Here is a 22,647-nt window from a genome sequence, read left to right on the forward strand (position 1 = left end):
TGTCAGGAAACAGGCACCTCTTTTCAAAATAAAGCACTTCATATTCCTTCAGCGGTGACGCAGAGCGACCCAAGCATGTGCCAGGGAGCCAGGAGGGCTCTCGTGCCAGGGGAAGACCATCCAGGAATGACCTGGCTGAAGAACAACAACTCAGACGAACTGGGCACTTCACTTTCTGCCGAAAGGCACTGTGCATCCTGCACATCTCAGCAATCGCCCCGGGCTCTGCCCTGGGAATCATGCCCGGGGATGGCTTTGCACTGCAAACAACTCTGAAAACGTGCCATGTGTCTCTGTTCACTGCTCTGCCCCAACCAAACCCTCGCAGCAAGGCAGAGCTTCCGTAGCTCATGTTAGCAGAAATCTAGACTCCAGCAATGAATGGGGACCCCCCGACCCAATTACCCTACGCTCTTTCTTAACGGCTGCACTACAGGAGAGAGAGAAGAAGGGAGTCTTTCACGTGGCGCCTAGGCCAAGATATCGGAGGTGGAATCCCCAGAAGCAAAGCGGATGTCATGGGCAAGGCAAGGCCCATTGGGCTCCTTTCCAAAATCCACCAGGAAGTTCTTGTTCACCGTCAGGCCTCCCCTCTCAGTGTCCACATCAATCTGCAGCATGACAGAGCCTTCCCTGCGAGGGGACAAGAGCGCAGCCATTACAGACAAGCAAACCGTGGTGCTCTTCAAGAGATCCTGCCCTTCACCTCCTGCTCCTTTCTCCTTAACAGCTCGGCTTCCACAGGGAGAAGGGGGCGGGGGCCAGGTTCCAGGAAGGCCATACCCCAGCGCTCACATTTTTTTCCTGAATTCTCAATGGACGTGAGCAAACTGCCAGGCACGGCGTGCCAGGCTGGCCGGAGCTTGCCTTTGTGTTGGAGGTCATCGTCTGCTTTGCTAAAGCAAAACATCTCTGCTAAATCAAAACATCCCCTTTCCTCCCAAATGTTCCTCACCTGACCACGTTGGGGTAGAACTGCTTGTCCCAGGTGCTGTAGAGGGAGTTGGTGACGTACAGCCTCTTGCCATCCAGGCTGAGCTGCAGTTTGCTGGGGCCGCCGTACACTCTCTTGCACTGGAGGCACAACAGACACCAGTCATGTTACCGCCTTCTTTCTTTCAGCAGCCACGCGCAAGCAGGGCCAGGGGAGCAGAGCAGAGCGGCGGCCTCCTCCCCAGCGCAGGCAAGGCACCAGATGCTGCGGGACACGGGCACCGCAGGGGAGACCGACCCCAGAAACCCTGGGCAGAGAAGGGGCAGAGCAGAGCCAAAGTGCAAAGGACACCGGAGGGCCAAGAGGCCGCAGAACTCACCTTGACCACCAAGGGCTCCGGCTGGCACTTCAGCTCTTCGTCTCGGCACACAGTCACGGGTCCGCCTCTGAGGATACTGCCTCCCACAAACACCTGTAAGCGAGGCAGTGGGAGACGTGTTGCCCTCTCATCCCACCACCACCACATCCTGACGAGGAACCCAACAGCGCAAGCCCTTCTGCTCCTGCCTTACCTGTCCCACCAGCCGGGGCTTGCAGGTCTTGGAGAGCTCGTACTGGCGGATGTCTCCGTGCCACCAGTTGCAGAGATACAGGTACCTGTCATCCACTGAGATGATGAGGTCGACGGTAAAGGCTAGGGCACAGAAACCGAAAGCTCTAGAGAAGGCAGCATCAACAGCAAACCTGCCTCGCATCCAGCCCCAGCCCGCGCCTCTCCCTGCCATTCTTAGAATCATAGAATCATAGAATTGCTGAGGTTGGAAGGGACCTTTAAGATCATCAAGTCCAACCTTTAGCCTACCCTGACAAAAGCCACTTCTAAACCATGTCCCTAAGTACCACATCTACCCTTTTTTTAAACACCTCCAGGGATGGTGAATCCACCACCTCCCTGGGCAGCCTATTCCAATGTTTAATAACCCTTTCAGTGAAAAAATGTTTCCTAATATCCAATCTAAACCTCCCCTGACATAACTTGAACCCGTTTCCTCTCGTCCTATCACTTGTCACCAGGGAGAAGAGGTCAGCCCCCATCTCTCTACAACCTCCTTTCAGGTAGTTGTAGAGGGTGATAAGGTCTCCCCTCAGCCTCCTCTTCTCCAGGCTAAACACCCCCAGCTCCCTCAGTTGTTCCTCATAAGGTTTGTCCTCCAGACCCCTCACCAGCTTTGTAGCCCTTCTCTGGACACGCTCCAACACCTCAATGTCTTTCTTGTAGCGAGGGGCCCAAAACTGAACGCAGTACTCGAGGTGGGGCATCACCAGTGCCGAGTACAGGGGGATGATCACTTCCCTAGTCCAGCTCACCACACCGTTCCTGATACAGGCTAGGATGCTGTTGGCCTTCTTGGCCACCTGGGCACACTGCTGGCTCATATTCAGCTGGCTGTCCACCAACACCCCCAGGTCCTTTTCTGCCGGGCAGCTTTCGAGCCACTCTGCCCCAATCCTGTAGCGCTGCATGGGGTTGTTGTGACCCAAGTGCAGGACATGGCACTTGGCCTTGTTGAACCTCATACCATTGGTCTCAGCCCATCGGTCCAGCCTGTCCAGATCCCTCTGCAGAGCCAACCTCCCCTCAAGCAGATCAACACGCCTGCCCAGTTTAGTGTCATTCTTGATGGCGTGCCTCCGGCACAGGAGACCTGCCCCAGTGCACGGGCTCCAGCCAGGGCAGCAGTGTCTTCCTGGGGTGTGCACAGCCCTCCAGCCCCCCAACAAGCCTTCCCCCGTCTTTACGCAGCGAGGCTTGGAGGGGCAGCCAGGGGGCTTGGCCAGGCTGCACAAAACAACGCTTGGGAGGAAAAAGGGAAATCCAGCTCAGGGCACACAAACCTGGCATCTTGGGCATAATCCATCCCGTCACGTCCTTGGCCGGTATCCGAATCACCTCTTCTACTGCCCAGTTGTCTCTCTGCACAAGAAACACAGGCACCGCGCCATGAGCACTCCCCTGCCTGCTCAGGAAAGGGCTGGCTCTCCCCCGGCTCCTGACAGAATACTTGCCTCGCACTTGTAGAAGCGGTAGACGATGCCGCTCAGGGCACAGCTGACGTATCCCTCGGCAGCATCGGGGTTGTGCAGGAATTTCACACTCAGGGGCAGAGAGTCCTCCCCCAGGTCAAAGCACTGGATGAGGGAGCGGCAGGACAAGTTCCACACGTTCAGGCGGCGCCCATAGACCCCTGAGGAAAAGGAAAACCGAGTCAGCAGAAGTGGGGGGGGGCTACCCACGGACACTCATCCCTCCCCAAGATGCTCGCAGACGCGATAGCCATGGCTATCAGACTAGCCAGAAGCAGCCAAGAAACTGCAGCGATTTAGGGAGCTGTGGGAGAAGACAGGGACCAGCCGGTCTTAAGGACAGACGCTGCAGGTCCTGTAGCAGTGCCTGTAAAACGGGCCGTCTGGGGAGAAATCTGCCTGTCCCCTCGCCCTGCCCCCTCGACACCCTCCCATCACCTCGGCCAGTTCTGGCTCAGCACCCGCATCTGTATTCCCTCACCTTTCTTCAAGTCGTTGGGACAAAATCCACGTCCTGCGCGTTTTGGGACTACTCCGGCAGAGCTGATCAGAACATTGTAGCGTGGCTGGTACCAGAAGTCGTATCCACTTGGGGGGGTCTCACACTCGTTTTCCCAGTTCCCCTTCAGCTCAAAGGTCTCTCCATCCAGCACAATGAAGCCACCTGTGAGACAAAAGGGGATGCGTGACAAATCACATACTCCACTTCCAAACCGGTCAGTTTGTTCATGAAGTTTTTACAGGGCAAAGTACCTTTCGCATTGCCAGACGGATCTCCCGTGTTGGCAATCAGAATATCGCCATTGGGCAGGCTACGAGGTACGTTGAGGTATCCCTTGTTGCACTTCCAGAAGACATCCACTGGCTCAATCATCTGAAAAAGGTTGACACACACCCACTTCAGCCTCCGGCTGCTCAGCGCATTTCACGCTCCCTGGCAGAGCCTGCGGCCACCCGAGACTTCGGAACATCTCTGACACTTGCAGGAGCTTTCTTTCCAAGAGCACACACTGGCCAGGGCCTGCCCCTCCTCGGAGAGGAGCACAGAAGCCTCTCAGATCCCCTCTGCACAGACAAGAACGCAGCAACGCCTCACTCCTAAGGGCTTCTCTGTCCACCACACCATTTCGGTGGGGGGAAGGTGCGGAATTATTTGACTCCCCGAATGCAACAGGTACACAGAAAGGAACACAAGGATGATGAGAGCCGCCTCTGGTCTGAAAAGGGGAGAGCCCAGAGGGAAACGTGACCCAGCTCTCTAAACTCAGGGTGGAAGGGAAGATGAAGAGAGAACCCTTCTTCCCTCTGTATTATTGCAGAAGCACCAGTTCCCAACTCCCTCCCAACAACTTGTTGTTAGACAGGTCAGCCATACCTTGCACAGCTTGGGAGCCCGGCACTGTGACCCCACATCTACCACGTAAATGCGCGAAGAAATCAAACAGGGAAGAATCAGCTTGTTCCTTTTCGTTGTGACATTGTCAAAGCAGGTGCAGCCAGCGCTCCACCCCGAGGAATGCAGCTCGTCTTTGAGGTTGGGCATGGGCAGGCGGTGGATCACCTAGGCAGTCAAGGGAGAGTTAGGGGTCGCGCAGGGAGGCAGCGAGAAATGGGGACCCCAATGCAACGGGAAACTTAGAGGTGATAACACCACTCCCTGCACCAAAGGAGATCTGTGGAAAGGTTAAAACTTAAATGCGACTGATCAATTCAAAGATGCAGAGGAGGTGTAGATAACCTGTCTTTGCAGCCTGCAGACAGGTAAATGCCGATGTCCCGTTTCGGATGACAGCGGGCAGGCTGTACAGCACACGACAGAACATCTCTGCCACTGCAGCACGACAGAACCATGCTGAACTCTGCACAAGTGCTGGATCCCCTACACCTCCTGCGTCCCTAGAGACCGTTCCCCACGCTGAGCAGATACTGAGAAGGTGATTCGGAACATGTGCTCAAAAGCTCACTAGCGGCACCAAGATGCTCGGGAAGTGAGTTGGGAAGTGAGTCGGAACCGACCTGTCCCCAAGACACAGCAATGGAGAAGATTCAACTAGAGCCAAGCATACGAAGGACAGCGGAAGACCATAAATGTCATGGATCTGACACATGGAGCCAGCAGCCAGTCACCAGCCCAACAAAAAGCCAAGACACAGGTACCTGGCAATAACATGGAGATCTGGGGTTGAGATCGATGGTGGCCAGGTAGTCAGGTTGGTCGATGCATGTTGACCTGTAGGTACAGGTCACGTAGGCAACCTCCTCTCTAGGAGCTGGGTATAGAGAAAGCTTCTGTTAAAACATGCCATGAGCCAGCCAGAAAGGAAAAGAAAAGCTTCAACAGACTCTCAGATCAGACTGAACTCATTTTTCTGGATGCTACAGCCTTCCTCCTTGCTCACTGGCAACTGCCCAACCCTGGTTCCATTACTGACCCAGAGGCAAGAGAACAACACAAGCAGGTATCCATATCAGTACAGTTTTCTCCCTTTCGGGTCATCCACTGTTAGTTAATGGTGGTCTCCACTAACACGGAGCTCTTTCCCAAGTACCCCCATTCAAAAGACACTCAAGAGGACTTGCCTTTCACAACATCAGGGCAGGTGGGGTAGTCGTAGCACTGAACTTTGCATCTGTCTGTTTTGAGAAGAAAAGAAGAATAATGTAAGAAAGGTCCACGTCCCTAAAAGGTGCCTATTGAGAAAACTCTGTCCCACCCCATAGACCTTCTTCCCCCAAAACGGGGACCTCTGTGACCAGGATCTCCTGTTGTTATGGCACTGATACATCACAGAGCTTTGCTTCTCAAGGCAAAAAGACCCCCTGGAAGCAGATCGGTAGTGAGACAAGAGAAACCTCTGGTACCAGTGGGACCAAACGCCAAAGCTCAGTCCCAAATCTCTCCTCCCTGCAGCGCGGCAGAGGAACAAACCCACCAGTCCCCATGTGGGACTCCGTTTCAAGGCGGGATGTCTGCAGCCCCCAAGCAGCGGCTGGAGCCAGAGCCAGGACGGGGCTACAAGGCTTGGAGCTGCTGCGGGCTGCGGGGAGGCTGCGGCGCGGCTCTTACCCATGCTGAAGGCCGTCTGGGTCACTCTCCTCAAGAGCAGAGGTGCTGGAAGTGGAGCTGCAGCTCGCTGTCTGCCTTGCTGGGGTGGGTTGTGTTGTGCCAAGGCTGCTTCGAGGGGGCCTTATATACACGGCAAAGGGGTGGGGGGAGAAAGCAAACTGCCAAGGGAGGAGCCATCGCTCCTAAGCGTTTGGGAGGTGCCAGACCAGCGCTGTGGCTTGTTTCCGCCTTGCTAACCCCCAATCTCGAGGAAAGATCTGCTGCTCCATGCAGGTCTTTTCCTTCAACACAACCACCCGTATCTGATCCTGGGGCTCTGCTGGTTTCCAATGGACTTCTCCACGCTCTGGCGGCCTCCAGGTCCCAGACGAGACTCAGCTAATTAAAGCCATCCCCCATACCCACGTTGCTGCCGTACAAATGTGCAGCGGTTGCAAATTCCATGGCAGGGATGGGAGGTCCAGTGAGATAATCGGCCCCACCAGCGAAATGACAAGCTTTGAACATACGGAGGCCACCAAAGACACCTCTGAAATCTGGACCCTGACAGAAGGCACGTCTCTGTCTGAGGGCTGAGCTGAAGACACGGGCTCCCTGGCGTCAACTCCAAAAGCCAGGCCCAGGGGTGCCTCTGCCCATAAAGATGTTCTGAGCTCCTACGGACCGTCACCTGGGATGCAGCGCTCCGAGGGCAGAGGGGGCTCCGACAGCACTGGCATCAGAAGAGACTCGAGTGACTGCTCGCATCTCCCAAACAGCTAGAAAAGACGTCAGGCGAGAAATGGGTGCCTCAAGAAATACAATCTGTGCCCCTGTTGATGCAGCACCTGCACCGTCAAGAGATGCCTGCTGCCTCTCAGGTCCACATCTCCACATGGAAAGTCAGTCCAGCTGGGGAAAATAGGAACCTTTCGGATCCCGGGCAACTCAGCATAGTGAAACAGTGCCTGAGCTGCAGCTCCTTCCTCTCCCCACCAGTCTGGTCTATGAACACCCAAAGCCCCACGGCACGCAGTAATGCTGCAAAGTGCCTGGCACCCGTGCTGTTCAATTACATGCAAACTAGACTAAACTGCCACGAAACAACCACAGGAACAGCAGAGATCTCCGTTAAAGGGAATGAGGTGTTGGATAGAAGAATTTCGGAAGAAGGGTCCCCTCCTGAGATGACCATGAGCCTGGCTGCCAAACTAAAGCAGGAAGAAAACACCAAGCGCTGTGGAAGGGGAACAAGTACCATATCTTGTGGAAGAACTCCTCAATCAGTGGGCAAATTACACGGGATAAGTAATTGCTCCATGTAGGAATGCAGAAACATCTGACAGCGCCATTAAAGCAGCCCTCGGGAGATCTCTATCAGAAGAGAGGACAGCTTGGCCCATCTCACTAGGCCTGTAATTAAGTGGCTTCCAGAACAGCACTTTAAGCATGTGACAGGCAGACACGGGACCAGCCAAAGACTCGGTCTTTCTCTAAGCGAGGAGCATCAAACCGCTGCAACTGCAGGAACTCGTGATTTGTTTAGCAGAAATCCATCTCGGCAGTTTCAGTGCAAGGGGCAAAGGCAGCCAGGAGAGGGATCGTTACCCACCGCAGCTGGACACCTCCATGCCACCAGTCGATGTAGGGTTGTTACTGACAACCTGCGTCCCAGGTACATCAAGGTTCTCCGTAAGGCAAGGGGAAGGCGTTAAAATAAAATCATGGACGAAAGGGGAAAGCATACAAAGAAAGAGCTCAAAGCCTTATTTTATTGACTATGAAAGAAGTTGAGAACTTGGACAAGAGTCACCACACAGAAAGAAAAATCAGACATGTAACAGAGGCACTTCTGGATGGCTTTTCCACAGCATTAGAGCAGCCCGTTAACGGAGCACGGTATCCACGCAGGGCCTGAAGATCCCAACAGAGGAACCTTTCCTGGACATCAGAAAAACTAGGAAACATAAGGAGGAAAGGATGCGAGGGAGGCCAGAAGAAAGAGGCATCAAAGAGCACGTGGGCAGTTCAACTGCATCAGGCCAAACTGGATTGAGGCACTGGGCTCCACGTTGGACTTCGGGGGTAAGTGTAATCCCAGGTTTAATGCGTACAGGATGTCACTGTCTCCAAAGGGAAGGAGACTCGGTGAAACTGCACATCCATACTGGACAAAACAAAGAGGACAGCCCAACGCCACAAGACCCAGAGTGCTGAACGTCAGCTGTCTTTCCACTCTCATGTCAAATGCTTCTGCTGCAGCTGTGTGAGGTGAAGGACGCAGAGATGCCTCCACGGGCTGTGCGCTGCTTTCTGAGCCTGGCAGGATATCGCTAGATTTCTTCTTCGGGATTAAGAACACTCACAGCCCTTTTACAGGAATTCTCGAAAGGAGATCGTTTCATAGACATGTGGTTCTGAACAGGACTTGCGGCACTGCTTTTGCAGGAGTTTGCACATCCCAGCCTTCCAACAGCACACTCTGACTGCAGAGGGATGTGGAAGTAGCTAGTACAACCTTTTCTGTAAGAGAGCACAGAGACTTTCAGTATTGCTTGCCTGGGACAGCTTTCAGCCTGGGTCTGCCTCTTGCAGCGCCTGCCGTCTGTCAGCGCCCTGGTTCATCACCCTGCAACCCACACGTGTTCACAGCATGCCATGAGTTTGGGGCCACACGTGCGCAAGTGGAAGCAAAGACTCTACCTCCATCTCCAATTCTCAGAGGCGAACCCTTTCATATCTCCTAAGGGCAGCAAGTGTGTCTTGGGGGCACGAAGAGATGCCAGTGCTGGGAACCAACCTGTCATCCGATCATGAGATTCGGCAGATTTCAAGAGCTCAGACCTCAAGAAACAGAAGGAAGCCCCCAGTCCAGAAGCAGTTCCACAGTGGAGCTAGCTCTCCTCAGAGCAGCTCAAAACAGCCTTTGCCTCTCCTCTGCTTGACTGCCCAGACTCACCACTGCTCTCCCATGCCGCTCAGAGCTGGGCACAACAGTCCGTCTTTCTCCCAGCAAACCCAAGAGAGAGGTTCAGGCGTTGTCCCCGAGGCGCTGCCGTCCTTGTTTCCCGGCGGGCAGGAAGCACAGCCGGGCCAGGGACGCAGGAGCAGCTCCTGCCCCGTCAGAGGCGATGTCAGGCACTCGGATGATGCCTCTTTGCACACTTCTGCTGTCACAGCGCACATCTCTCACTGCACCGTCTTCTTGCACCTGCACACCTGCTAATTAAGGAGTTCATTAGTCCTCCGCTCATTAACAAAGTTTGCTGGTCATCCTCTTTTTGGCTTTCCTTGGTGACGTCTTTGGCAGCCCTCACAAAACCAAGCTGTGGGCTGTAGAGTTTTCTAATTAAAACTGATAGGAGGAAGGATAAGAGCCGGCTCAGCAACACCACCAAGCGAGCCATGGTCAGCGGAGAACACAATCAGTGCCGTCTGCTCTCGGCCCAAGGAAAGCTCCCCGTGGCAGGCAGAGATGGAAGCCACGACATGGAGACGCAATCAGGGGCTTCACTGCACAGCCCACACTGGGGTGGCAGCTACTCCCCTCCTCCCGACCATCTCTCCCAACCCTGATAGGAAAAAACACGCTATAATTTTGATAATGGGCAGGACGAGGTGATGCAACCCACTGCAGGCTGGCACAGCACACTAAACGCGGCAGGAGAAGACCTTGCTTCACCAAGGACGCTACGTCTGCTCTGAACAGCCAAGCAAGAGCTCCCCGACTACGGGAGCAATCTCCAACCTTCCCCCAGTGCTCCAGGGGGACGTTCCCTCGCGTCCCCCCTCACCCTGCCATTTAACCCTGCAGGTGCCCCAGGGTGTCTCAGTGTCGCTCATCCTCTCGCATTCTTAAATCCCTCTTTCCTACACTGCGTCCTGGCCTCCGTACTCCCTTTACAGCCTCCTGCCACCCCCAAACAGGGCAGCAAGGCGCTGAGCACCAGCAGAGTTTGGAAAGCCTGGAGTCAGTGCCAGTGTCCCAGCAAAAAAAAGCCAGGGGAGGTAGGTTGTCCTAGACCTTCCCAGGCTCCCCATCTCCCAAGGCTTTCATTCTGTTACGGTCTATTCCCCTCTTCAGGAGCAGAAGGAAAACCACACCATTCAACCCTTGTGTCAAAACAGGCACAATTTATCACCTCAAACAGCGGGGGCAAGGCTTGGAGGTTAATTTACAAGCTGTCGATGTGGTACGGGAAGCTTAACAAAGTTTACTGTTAACTTCTTCAAGATGTAGCTTAGGAGAGTGCTGGGTTGGAGCCCCCACAGCTCTGCACAGAGTGTTTACTGCCTCATGGTCCCGACCTGCAGGGAGGCTGAGTACAAGCAGCTGCCAGTGGGGTTTTGATGAAGTTCTGAAGCAGAGCTTTGCCGACAAATTCAAATTCATGGAGTGAGCCCCGATTCCTACTTGTCACTCCTACCCGAACCGCTGTGGGGCCTGGCATTTCAGCCACAGGCCCCACGGAATCATTGCCGACGTGTGCACGAAGGGGTCCCAACTCCCCCATCAGCAGTGAACAGGAAACAGAGAGGAAAAGGGGGATGATTTTTGGAAGCTGCCAGACTCATACACACACTCACCAGAAACCTTCTGCGGGGTGAGGACAAATGCACGGCAACTAAGAAATGTGAAATTGCACTGCTGATAGGAAGGAAGGTGAGAACGGGAGGTCACCTCACTGGCACTTGTCTGTGAGCTGCAGGTAGAGACCAACGGAGGAACTGTTCTTCCTCAATCAGCTCAACGGAGTAAGACACAGCTTCTACAGTACAGACTAAAACCGCGGTGATTCGAGTTGCGGACAAAGTCTCTGCTGAAAACAGTCACTTCATGTCCTCTAACTACTACGTCTGAGGACAGAGAAAGGAATCTGGGCTCTTCCTTGCATTGCTACACCTTGACAGCAGATGTGCGGTCTCCAGGAGAGAAGCTGCTATCATGAGCACGCAAAGCCGGTTGAGTGCCTTCCAAAATGCACCAATCTCCTCTGAAAAAGAAGCAGAAAGATGGTACTACGGACAAAGGAACTGTATCCTAATATAGGTGTCTCACACATTTTACTATTCTTTCTGTATCTAAGCTAAGATCTCCTTTTTAATGACTTGCATTTTAAGTGACTGCTGATGATTCCTAGTTCCGTATTTGCCTACACAAGCATTGAGGGGTAATCCAAAACTCCTCTTCCTTGTATCTTGTTCCAAAAGCTCCAGATCCCATCTCCTTCCCAGAGGCATGTTACCTCAGGAATAGCGTACACAGCTCGAGAGCTCACAAGTTCATTCTATCCACCACACAAAAATCAGGAAAAAATTAAACTCCGAAGGATCAGCTTGTTCCTTTTCCTTGATGACACACGTACAAAAGATGCGATGCCTCCATTCCACCCTAAAGTGGTGACGCTCATCTTTCAGGTTGGGCATGGACAGGCGGTGGATCACTCAGCCAAAGGCAGAATTATTCCACTCCGGGAGACAGGGAGAAAAGGGGACTTTATTGCACTTAAGCCTTGCTGCACTGGGACTGCCTCTAGGCGTTGAGTGAGGGTAATGCCGTTTGCTGCTTCTGTTTGGTAGCACATCTCTGGCTGAGACGTGCGGAGAGCTCAAAGCTGACGTCCTACCTTCTTTTAGGAACTGGATTACACACCCCATGCTAATGAACACTTTAAGACAAGTGCATTACTAGCTATCTAAATAAATACGAGAGCTGGAGATGTTCCTTTTGAAGCCAGAGATAGGATGCTTCCAGTGCCCTCAACACTGGATTCAAAAGTTCATGATGCTTTGAAGCATTTTAGGCAAACAGCCCTCAGGATGGAATAAATCAGAAGATAATTTTTCTGGGTGTCACTCATCTGATCTATTTGAAATGGCCAACTTGAATGGCTTGGAACATACTCCCCGGATGCCATTTTCCCTCTTGATGGGCATAAAGGCAATGCAGGCAACTACGCACGGGTCCACCTCCAGAGCCTCCTGCTCTAAGGATGGGCCAGACAGATCCTGCCACAGACACACTGGTTTATAGAATACTCTTTGTAAGAGCAGACTAATCTGTTCAAAGACACAGGGTTTGAGAAGATAAACGGGATTTGCAGCCTCATAAAGGAGATCAAATCTGATTTCGCATATACGATGAGAAGGGGTAGATAGTAGAGTGCGCAACACAACAGCGCGGGTGCTACAGGGCACGCTGCGCTCTGCCAAAGCTGCTGCATGCCCTACGTGGCTGAGCCATTGGGCTCCGTGAGCCAGGCTCAGGAGACACGGCTCCCAGCATAAGCCACAGAGAAGCTGTAGGCGCAGGCGAACACAGAGCGAAACCAGCTGAGCTCACCTCCTGCCAGGGCAGAGGGGAAAGCAAAAGGGCAGAAGGACGGTGAGATTCCTGGCAGACAATCTCCCCGCCGGCTGTGGATCCCCCGGGGAGCAGCAAGAAGTCGATGGCAGGCGGCACAGCTCACGGCACATAGGTGGTGGCAAGACACAAATGGCTCCAGCGCAGAAGGGCCTACCAAAGGCACGTGAAACAGAAAGAGAGCGCTCAAAACTCTGCGCAAAGCGAAGGTCCACCACCCTGGACCTCTTGACCACTTCACTGAGCGGAGACAAACCAAATGCACAGGGCTACTGGCCTCACACCTGGTACACGCACTGCCCTTCAGCACATCTGGCCAGAGGCACGGCAGTGGTGGGATCACCCCTCCCCGCTACAGCCCACAGCTACAACCGGACAAATCCCTCCAAAACCCACATCCTTAGGTGGTGATTTCAGACGCCGTGTAATGAGGAGTGACTTCAGGCTGCCACTGAAGGGCCCTGCCAGGGGCAGCCACAGGCAGATGGACGGTGAGTCACGTTCTTGGCAGCGCCGTTTTCCGACGGATCAGATCCTTCAGCCGCCTCCTCCCACCGTGCAATCGCTCCATCTGACACCAGAGGAGTGGCAGCACCACGCAGCTGGGGAGGACGGACGGGCAGGACCTGCTTCTTCTCCTCTTTCCTGCCTCTGCCTGAAGACAGGCACTAGCAGCGTTCCTCAAAAGTCCCTACGAGCATGGCACATCAGACGCCATGCTTACAACAACTGGAATCAAGAATGGTTGACCTTCCCCCCCTGACGGAGGTGGAAATGTAAACCAGGAATACGTACACTGAGCAGTTTATCTGAACATTTCAGGTTCCCCTCCAAGGACTTCTCCATATGAGTTTCTGGTCAGTCTCTATTCATCCTACTGTGAATGCAAAGGCAGAATATGTGTCAGGGGATTGTTCATCTGTTACAGAAGAGAATATTTTTATCTGTGGTAAAACAACCTAATCAATCCCCTTTTCCACACTCTGCAATATCCATGATTCCTCTGCAAAATACTCTTAAGAAACAGCCGCAAAGTTACATTTGCATCCTCATCTCCCTGGCAACATCCCTTAAAGAAGAAAAAAAAAAAGGCCACATTCACACTCAGTGCGAGTTCCCCATATTCAGCGCAGCTTCCTAACACTGAAATGAGCAAATGCTATAAAAACACAGCGAAGAGCATTCAGGAGGGTTAGCAGATCTCAATATTAATCTGCTGCACCCTGCACACTAGAGGCGAGGAGATGAAACGCGTGGGTCTTCTGCTGCTAAGAGCTGAATATAGACTGGGGTTGTTTCTTGCCTCTGCTCCTATCTGGAACGAGAGGGAAAACTGAAGGTTCATCCAAGACGCGGGGCAGAACGGAGCACTCACGATGGCTGCACCACCACCAGGATTTTTCAGGACATTAGTTTCCAGTCCTGCATCTGCAAGACCCATCTTAACTTGGTGCATCAATGCGTAGCGCATCCTAAGGATGCCCTCAGCTACTCATGAAATGCCATCCTCCCTCCGAGCTTGTGCCGCAGAAAAAAAGGACTTTTGGGGAGCTGTTGGAAGCTGCGAAGGACTTGACAGGTGCTGGCACCAGGGAGAAGCATATCTTCGAAACAACCACTAGAGGGAACAGAAGCAGCATCCAACCTCAGCCCCCCCAATTCACCACCTCCCCAGGTATGAGGCACATTCACACCACGGCAGGTGCCCCGAGTTCCACATTCCTCAGGACAACTCATGCCCAAGGACGAGGAAAGGCCCGCACTCCCTGAAACACGGAAATCAGGACCCAAAGACCTGGGAACAGGCCTTGGAGCGGGTGGAAAAGTTTGCTCGTACCAGCAGAAATATGTCCACATCCATCCCACTTGGGCAGAGCACAGCCTGGGGGTGGAAGGAGGAGCTGGGTCACCTCTGCTGCGTTGCTCTTGATCTTCAGGGTCCAGCTGCAGCTCAAAGTGCGGGCTGAGTCCTCGCCTCGCTGTGCGACCACCTGCAAGGCAGAGAGGGTGGTCAGTCAATAGCATGAGGGACAGCAGCTTCTCTGACCAACCCCACAGACACGGCCATTAGGTGAGGGAGTTCTTCCCTGCATTCGTGTGGATGGTGCCTGGCCCCATCGCAAGGAGGGGTTTCCAGGGTGAACTCAGCACAGCCACCTCCAGCCGTCTGGATGCGCGCTGGCACGGGGATGTCTGCTGGCCAGGCTCCCTCCAGCCAGCAGAGAGGAGGAGGCACCTCTCCTGAGACATGCGCTTTGTAGGGTCTGAAGGTAGGTGAGATAAGGCTCATTCCAAAGCCACCGCAATGGCAGGGACATCCCCTGAGAAGGCCCTCAAACAAGGCAGCGCTGGAGGATCAGAACAGGGTGCAACGCTCAAGCGATCGTGATGCTGAACAGCAGCACCCCAGGGTGCACAAGAGAGCGGCAGTGATACGGTTGGCCATGAGAAGTGTGAAGGAATAAACGAAGTTGTATTCTTCCAAGGTAAACACATAAAAGGTGGAAACTTAGAAGGATCCTCTTTATATCCTAATTTTTGCAGCCTCCAAACTAATTGTGGTTTTGGCCACAAATTGTACCCTTGTGAAGCCGCTCAAGGCAAATGGGACTAATGGGAAGATGTGTGGGTGCGCAGCAGGGTTCTGGAGGGCAGTGGTTGCTGTCCTGTGCGGTGCGAGCGGGATTTGACATCCTCCCCAGCACACACTAAACAGGAGGATGATCTACAACTCCAGTGACTACATCTTGCTTGTGTGAAAAACTCAGAGTGAAAGAGGACAGTCTGTCGAGAATCTTGAAGGGCCTAAGGTCATTTTGCCAATGTCAAGTAGAGTGTAGGCAGAGGACTTTGGGTGAAAATCCCTAATTTTGCTCTGCCTTGACTGTGTTACGACTACGCTGGTCCATGTGAACTGGTCCAATGAACTCATCAAGCTGAAACCAACATTCCCACCAGCAGCAAGCCAGCCACTGAGCAAACACACGGGGCTGCGCCGGAGTGTCTACGCTCAACATGCTCTTTCAATCCTTCACAGATGTTAAAGTAAGCCCTACTAGAACCAAACGGTTGGTCTGACGAGCCCTACATTGCTTTGACAAGGTACGCTCATTTTGGGGCAGAAAAAGAACACACGGTTGCCCAGTTTCCCTATAAAACATGGGCCTGCAAGAATGCACACACAAAAAGAAAAAAAACAAGCAAAGACAATTTCTGCCAGAAACTTCCAGGAAGACTAAGAAACACTCTTGCACAATCAGTGTCCTGTCTTAAGGGATTCCAAAACCCTGATCTTATCATTAACCGCTGCTGGTATTTGTTTACTCTTGAAATAAATCTGAAAGGCTTCAATGAAATAAGGCACGTGAAGATCCAGCTGATGCAAAGAACAATTTTATTCATGCTTAAAGCAGAACACGAGAGCAAGCCAGTGTCAGGAAGCAGGCACCTCTTTTCAAAATAAAGCACTTCATATTCCTTCAGCGGTGACGCAGAGCGACCCAAGCACGTGCCAGGGAGCCAGGAGGGCTCTCGTGCCAGGGGAAGACCATCCAGGAATGACCTGGCTGAAGAACAGCAACTCAGACGAACTGGGCACTTCACTTTCTTTTGCCTTAGTTTTCAAGGGCGAACAGGCTCTGAATCATAACTGAGAGTTCCACACCTTGCTCCTGTCTCCAGTACTAGACAGCAATAGCCAAAAGGCTGGGGATGACAAGGCAGGTGTCCGACAGGCCCCTAGCAATCAATCGAGGCACGGTGTGTATGCAGATATCTGCCGAAAGGCACTGTGCGTCCTGCACATCTCCACGTCTCAGCAATTGCCCCGGGCTCTGCCCTGGGAATCATGCCCGGGGATGGCTTTGCACTGCAAACAACTCTGAAAACGTGCCATGTGTCTCTGTTCACTGCTCTGCCCCAACCAAACCCTCGCAACAAGGCAGAGCTTCCGTAGCTCATGTTAGCAGAAATCTAGACTCCAGCAATGAATGGGGACCCCCCGACCCAATTACCCTACGCTCTTTCTTAACGGCTGCACTACAGGAGAGAGAGAAGAAGGGAGTCTTTCACGTGGCGCCTAGGCCAAGATATCGGAGGTGGAATCCCCAGAAGCAAAGCGGATGTCATGGGCAAGGCAAGGCCCATTGGGCTCCTTTCCAAAATCCACCAGGAAGTTCTTGTTCACCGTCAGGCCTCCCTTCTCAGTGTCCACATCAATCTGCAGCATGACAGAGCCTTCCCTGCGAGGGGACAAGAGCGCAGCCATTACAGACAAGCAAACCGTGGTGCTCTTCAAGAGATCCTGCCCTTCACCTCCTGCTCCTTTCTCCTTAACAGCTCGGCTTCCACAGGGAGAAGGGGGCGGGGGCCAGGTTCCAGGAAGGCCATACACCAGCGCTCACATTTTTTTCCTGAATTCTCAATGGATGTGAGCAAACTGCCAGGCACGGCGTGCCAGGCTGGCCGGAGCTTGCCTTTGTGTTGGAGGTCATCGTCTGCTTTGCTAAAGCAAAACATCTCTGCTAAATCAAAACATCCCCTTTCCTCCCAAATGTTCCTCACCTGACCACGTTGGGGTAGAACTGCTTGTCCCAGGTGCTGTAGAGGGAGTTGGTGACGTACAGCCTCTTGCCATCCAGGCTGAGCTGCAGTTTGCTGGGGCCGCCGTACACTCTCTTGCACTGGAGGCACAACAGACACCAGTCATGTTACCGCCTTCTTTCTTTCAGCAGCCACGCGCAAGCAGGGCCAGGGGAGCAGAGCAGAGCGGCGGCCTCCTCCCCAGCACAGGCAAGGCACCAGATGCTGCGGGACACGGGCACCGCAGGGGAGACCGACCCCAGAAACCCTGGGCAGAGAATGGGCAGAGTAGAAGCAAAGTGCAAAGGACACCGGAGGGCCACGAGGCCGCAGAACTCACCTTGACCACCAAGGGCTCCGGCTGGCACTTCAGCTCTTCGTCTCGGCACACAGTCACGGGTCCGCCTCTGAGGATACTGCCTCCCACAAACACCTGTAAGCGAGGCAGTGGGAGACGTGTTGCCCTCTCATCCCACCACCACCACATCCTGACGAGGAACCCAACAGCGCAAGCCCTTCTGCTCCTGCCTTACCTGTCCCACCAGCCGGGGCTTGCAGGTCTTGGAGAGCTCGTACTGGCGGATGTCTCCGTGCCACCAGTTGCAGAGATACAGGTACCTGTCATCCACTGAGATGATGAGGTCGACGGTGAAGGCTAGGGCACAGAAACCGAAAGCTCTAGAGAAGGCAGCATCAACAGCAAACCTGCCTCGCATCCAGCCCCAGCCCGCGCCTCTCCCTGCCATTCTTAGAATCATAGAATCATAGAATTGCTAAGGTTGGAAGGGACCTTTAAGATCATCAAGTCCAACCTTTAGCCTACCCTGACAAAAGCCACTTCTAAACCATGTCCCTAAGTACCACATCTACCCTTTTTTTAAACACCTCCAGGGATGGTGAATCCACCACCTCCCTGGGCAGCCTATTCCAATGTTTAATAACCCTTTCAGTGAAAAAATGTTTCCTAATATCCAATCTAAACCTCCCCTGACATAACTTGAACCCGTTTCCTCTCGTCCTATCACTTGTCACCAGGGAGAAGAGGTCAGCCCCCATCTCTCTACAACCTCCTTTCAGGTAGTTGTAGAGGGTGATAAGGTCTCCCCTCAGCCTCCTCTTCTCCAGGCTAAACAACCCCAGCTCCCTCAGTCGTTCTTCATAAGGTTTGTCCTCCAGACCCCTCACCAGCTTTGTAGCCCTTCTCTGGACACGCTCCAACACCTCAATGTCTTTCTTGTAGCGAGGGGCCCAAAACTGAACGCAGTACTCGAGGTGGGGCCTCACCAGTGCCGAGTACAGGGGGATGATCACTTCCCTAGTCCAGCTCACCACACTATTCCTGATACAGGCTAGGATGCTGTTGGCCTTCTTGGCCACCTGGGCACACTGCTGGCTCATATTCAGCTGGCTGTCCACCAACACCCCCAGGTCCTTTTCTGCCGGGCAGCTTTCGAGCCACTCTGCCCCAATCCTGTAGCGCTGCATGGGGTTGTTGTGACCCAAGTGCAGGACATGGCACTTGGCCTTGTTGAACCTCATACCATTGGCCTCAGCCCATCGGTCCAGCCTGTCCAGATCCCTCTGCAGAGCCAACCTCCCCTCCAGCAGATCAACACGCCTGCCCAGTTTAGTGTCATTCTTGACGGCGTGCCTCCGGCACAGGAGACCTGCCCCAGTGCACGGGCTCCAGCCAGGGCAGCAGTGTCTTCCTGGGGTGTGCACAGCCCTCCAGCCCCCCAACAAGCCTTCCCCCGTCTTTACGCAGCGAGGCTTGGAGGGGCAGCCAGGGGGCTTGGCCAGGCTGCACAAAACAACGCTTGGGAGGAAAAAGGGAAATCCAGCTCAGGGCACACAAACCTGGCATCTTGGGCATAATCCATCCCGTCACGTCCTTGGCCGGTATCCGAATCACCTCTTCTACTGCCCAGTTGTCTCTCTGCACAAGAAACACAGGCACCGCGCCATGAGCACTCCCCTGCCTGCTCAGGAAAGGGCTGGCTCTCCCCCGGCTCCTGACAGAATACTTGCCTCGCACTTGTAGAAGCGGTAGACGATGCCGCTCAGGGCACAGCTGACGTATCCCTCGGCAGCATCGGGGTTGTGCAGGAATTTCACACTCAGGGGCAGAGAGTCCTCCCCCAGGTCAAAGCACTGGATGAGGGAGCGGCAGGACAAGTTCCACACGTTCAGGCGGCGCCCATAGACCCCTGAGGAAAAGGAAAACCGAGTCAGCAGAAGTGGGGGGGGGCTACCCACGGACACTCATCCCTCCCCAAGATGGCCGCAGACGCGATAGCCATGGCTATCAGACTAGCCAGAAGCAGCCAAGAAACTGCAGCGATTTAGGGAGCTGTGGGAGAAGACAGGGACCAGCCGGTCTTAAGGACAGACGCTGCAGGTCCTGTAGCAGTGCCTGTAAAACGGGCCGTCTGGGGAGAAATCTGCCTGTCCCCTCGCCCTGCCCCCTCGACACCCTCCCATCACCTCGGCCAGTTCTGGCTCAGCACCCGCATCTGTATTCCCTCACCTTTCTTCAAGTCGTTGGGACAAAATCCACGTCCTGCGCGTTTTGGGACTACTCCGGCAGAGCTGATCAGAACATTGTAGCGCGGCTGGTACCAGAAGTCATATCCACTTGGGGGGGTCTCACACTCGTTTTCCCAGTTCCCCTTCAGCTCAAAGGTCTCTCCATCCAGCACAATGAAGCCACCTGTGAGACAAAAGGGGATGCGTGACAAATCACATACTCCACTTCCAAACCGGTCAGTTTGTTCATGAAGTTTTTACAGGGCAAAGTACCTTTCGCATTGCCAGACGGATCTCCCGTGTTGGCAATCAGAATATCGCCATTGGGCAGGCTGCGAGGTACGTTGAGGTATCCCTTGTTGCACTTCCAGAAGACATCCACTGGCTCAATCATCTGAAAAAGGTTGACACACACCCACTTCAGCCTCCAGCTGCTCAGCGCATTTCACGCTCCCTGGCAGAGCCTGTGGCCACCCGAGACTTTGGAACATCTCTGACACTTGCAGGAGCTTTCTTTCCAAGAGCACACACTGGCCAGGGCCTGCCCCTCCTCGGAGAGGAGCACAGAAGCCTCTCAGATCCCCTCTGCACAGACAAGAATGCAGCAACGCCTCACTCCTAAGGGCTTCTCTGTCCACCACACCATTTCGGTGGGGGGAAGGTGTGGAGTTATTTGACTCCCCGAATGCAACAGGTACACAGAAAGGAACACAATGATGATGAGAGCCGCCTCTGGTCTGAAAAGGGGAGAGCCCAGAGGGAAACGTGACCCAGCTCTCTAAACTCAGGGTGGAAGAGAAGATGAAGAGAGAACCCTTCTTCCCTCTGTATTATTCCAGAAACACCAGTTCCCAACTCCTTCCCAGAAACTTGACCTTGAATCACCTCAGCCATACCTTGCACAGCTTGGGAGCCCGGCACTGTGACCCCACATCCACCACGTAAATGCGGGAAGAAATCAAACAGGGAAGAATCAGCTTGTTCCTTTTCGTTGTGACATTGTCAAAGCAGGCGCAGCCAGCGCTCCACCCCGAGGAATGCAGCTCGTCTTTGAGGTTGGGCATGGGCAGGCGGTGGATCACCTAGGCAGTCAAGGGAGAGTTAGGGGTCGCGCAGGGAGGCAGCGAGAAATGGGGACCCTAATGCTGGCAGATACTCCTGTCTTTGTGGCCTCCTTTCGACTGTAGCTGGGACTGCCTCTGGAGACTCTGCTCCTCGCACTGAGCACTGCTCTTTGATAGGGTACTGTGCGCAGCTGGGAAATGTGGAGATTCTTTCAAGAATTCCTCGCCCCATGACACTAAAATTCAGGAAATCATGTATATGAAGAAATTATGATTATCATGTTGACAAAACAGGTGCGTTGCTCTGCAAACTCCTCCTAAGACTGGACTTCAAAATCTGTTAAAAACTTTCAGAAGCCTGTATTGGCTTTAAAGTGCATTTTCTTTTAAGCTCTTGTAGCAATGGACTAGTCAGGTCATATATACACCCTTCATGTAGATAACCTGTCTTTGCAGCCTGCAGACAGGTAAATGCCGATGTCCCGTTTCGGATGACAGCGGGCAGGCTGTACAGCACACAACAGAACATCTCTGCCACTGCAGCACGACAGAACCATGCTGAACTCTGCACAAGTGCTGGATCCCCTACACCTCCTGCGTCCCTAGAGACCATTCTCCACGCTGAGCAGATACTGAGAAGGTGATTCCGAACATGTGCTCAAAAGCTCACTAGCAGCACCAAGATGCTCGGGAAGTGAGTTGGGAAGTGAGTCAGAACCGACCTGTCCCCAAGACACAGCAATGGAGAAGATTCAACTAGAGCCAGGCATACGAAGGACAGTGAAAAGAGAGCAGGAAGGTGAGACTCCAGGCAGACGACATCCATATCTCGTGCATGACACCAGTGGAGAAATAAGAGGCAGACCTGCCATGACGAAACTCACAAGAGGTTTCCCAGCCAGAACATGAACAGGCAGCGGGTAAGAGCCAAGCCAGGATGGAGACAGAAAGATGCAGGAAGACAAGAAGGTGCAAGGCATAAACAGCCTGCGTGACAGATCGAGACTCAAGCAATCTGATTTTCCCCAGACAAAAAGAGTAAATGTCCTGAATCTGGGGGCACTATGAAGCACAGAGCCAGCAGCCAGTCACCAGCCCAATAAAAAGCCAAGACACAGGTACCTGGCAATAACATGGAGATCTGGGGTTGAGATCGATGGTGGCCAGGTAGTCAGGTTGGTCGATGCATGTTTCCCTGTAGGTACAGGTCACGTAGGCAACCTCCTCTCTAGGAGCTGGGTGTAGAGAAAGCCTCAGTCAAAATGTGCCATGAACGAGCCGGAAAGGAAAAGTAAAGCTTCAACAGACTCTCAGATCAGACTGAACTCATTTTTCTGGATGCTACAGCCTTCCTCCTTGCTCACTGGCAACGGCCCAACCCTGGTTCCATTACTGACACATTCAAAACAGGCTCAAGAGGACTTGCCTTTCACATCGGGGCAGGTGGGGTAGTCGTAGCACTGAACTCTGCATCTGTCTGTTTTGGGAAGAAGAGAAGAATAAAATGAGAAAGGTCCACATTCTTAAAAGGTGCCATTTCAGAAGACTCTGCCCCACCTGATGGACCTTCTCCCAGCCCAACTATCAATGGGGACTTCTGTGACCAGCATCTGCTGTTGTTACGGCACTGACAAATGATGGACCCAGGAGAGGAATCCTCCCTAAAGTGCCACCATGAATATCACCGACCAAACCACTGCTCAGTTCCCTTCTGCATCCTCGGAGTCCCTCACTGATACCCTCCCCATCAGCAGTGAAGAGAGCTTCCACCGAGAACACGTCAGTACTGAACGTCTGGTCTGATGATTCCCCAGCAGAAGGGAAGGCTCCCCTCAGCACGGATGCTACAGACACATGGAAGACGCTTCTCAAGGCAAAAAGACCCCCTGGAAGCAGATCGGTAGTGAGACAAGAGAAACCTCTGGTACCAGTGGGACCAAACGCCAAAGCTCAGTCCCAAATCTCTCCTCCCTGCAGCACGGCAGAGGAACAAACCCACCAGTCCCCATGTGGGACTCCGTTTCAAGGCGGGATGTCTGCAGCCCCC

General features: G+C 53.5%; 2 protein-coding genes across 3 annotated transcripts in view; both read right to left on the reverse strand.

The window, feature by feature from the left end:
- LOC134526093 (methanethiol oxidase-like) lies at positions 1–17,103 on the reverse strand. Of its 2 annotated transcripts, XM_063357571.1 has the most exons (14): positions 14,267–14,390; positions 12,409–13,306; positions 6,087–9,284; positions 5,600–5,653; positions 5,177–5,289; positions 4,395–4,580; positions 3,773–3,893; positions 3,501–3,683; positions 3,002–3,180; positions 2,831–2,909; positions 1,507–1,628; positions 1,314–1,406; positions 956–1,074; positions 1–633 (listed from the first exon to the last, which is right to left on the reverse strand). In XM_063357571.1, the coding sequence occupies exons 3-14, from the start codon at positions 6,088–6,090 to the stop codon at positions 471–473; spliced, it is 1,416 nt and encodes a 471-aa protein (XP_063213641.1). In that variant the 5' UTR covers positions 6,091–9,284; positions 12,409–13,306; positions 14,267–14,390; the 3' UTR covers positions 1–470. The 2 variants fall into 2 exon arrangements, with proteins under 2 accessions (XP_063213641.1, XP_063213642.1); XM_063357572.1 differs by lacking the exons at positions 6,087–9,284; positions 12,409–13,306 and adding an exon at positions 16,993–17,103 and having other exon boundaries at positions 14,267–14,420.
- LOC134526094 (methanethiol oxidase-like) overlaps positions 15,853–22,647 on the reverse strand; it is a 13,687-nt gene continuing 6,892 nt past the window's right edge. Inside the window, exons 2-12 of the mRNA XM_063357573.1 lie at positions 22,027–22,077; positions 21,723–21,835; positions 20,433–20,618; positions 19,810–19,930; positions 19,538–19,720; positions 19,039–19,217; positions 18,868–18,946; positions 17,544–17,665; positions 17,351–17,443; positions 16,993–17,111; positions 15,853–16,670 (exon numbers count right to left, since the gene is read on the reverse strand). Coding sequence (XP_063213643.1) covers positions 16,508–16,670; positions 16,993–17,111; positions 17,351–17,443; positions 17,544–17,665; positions 18,868–18,946; positions 19,039–19,217; positions 19,538–19,720; positions 19,810–19,930; positions 20,433–20,618; positions 21,723–21,835; positions 22,027–22,077 — 1,409 coding nt within the window. The 3' untranslated portion in view covers positions 15,853–16,507. The remainder of the gene's footprint in view (positions 16,671–16,992; positions 17,112–17,350; positions 17,444–17,543; positions 17,666–18,867; positions 18,947–19,038; positions 19,218–19,537; positions 19,721–19,809; positions 19,931–20,432; positions 20,619–21,722; positions 21,836–22,026; positions 22,078–22,647) is intronic.

Source organism: Chroicocephalus ridibundus, chromosome 21, assembly GCF_963924245.1.
Source record: "Chroicocephalus ridibundus chromosome 21, bChrRid1.1, whole genome shotgun sequence".
NCBI lineage: Eukaryota > Metazoa > Chordata > Aves > Charadriiformes > Laridae > Chroicocephalus > Chroicocephalus ridibundus.

Bases quoted from the DNA above. Each gene is read 5' to 3' on its own strand.
- LOC134526093 (XM_063357571.1), bottom strand. The intron at 3,684-3,772 runs GTACTTTGCCCT...TTTGTCTCACAG, and splicing joins TCCGTCTGGCAATGCGAAAG to GTGGCTTCATTGTGCTGGAT. The intron at 2,910-3,001 runs GCAAGTATTCTG...TTTCTTGTGCAG, and splicing joins ACCGCTTCTACAAGTGCGAG to AGAGACAACTGGGCAGTAGA.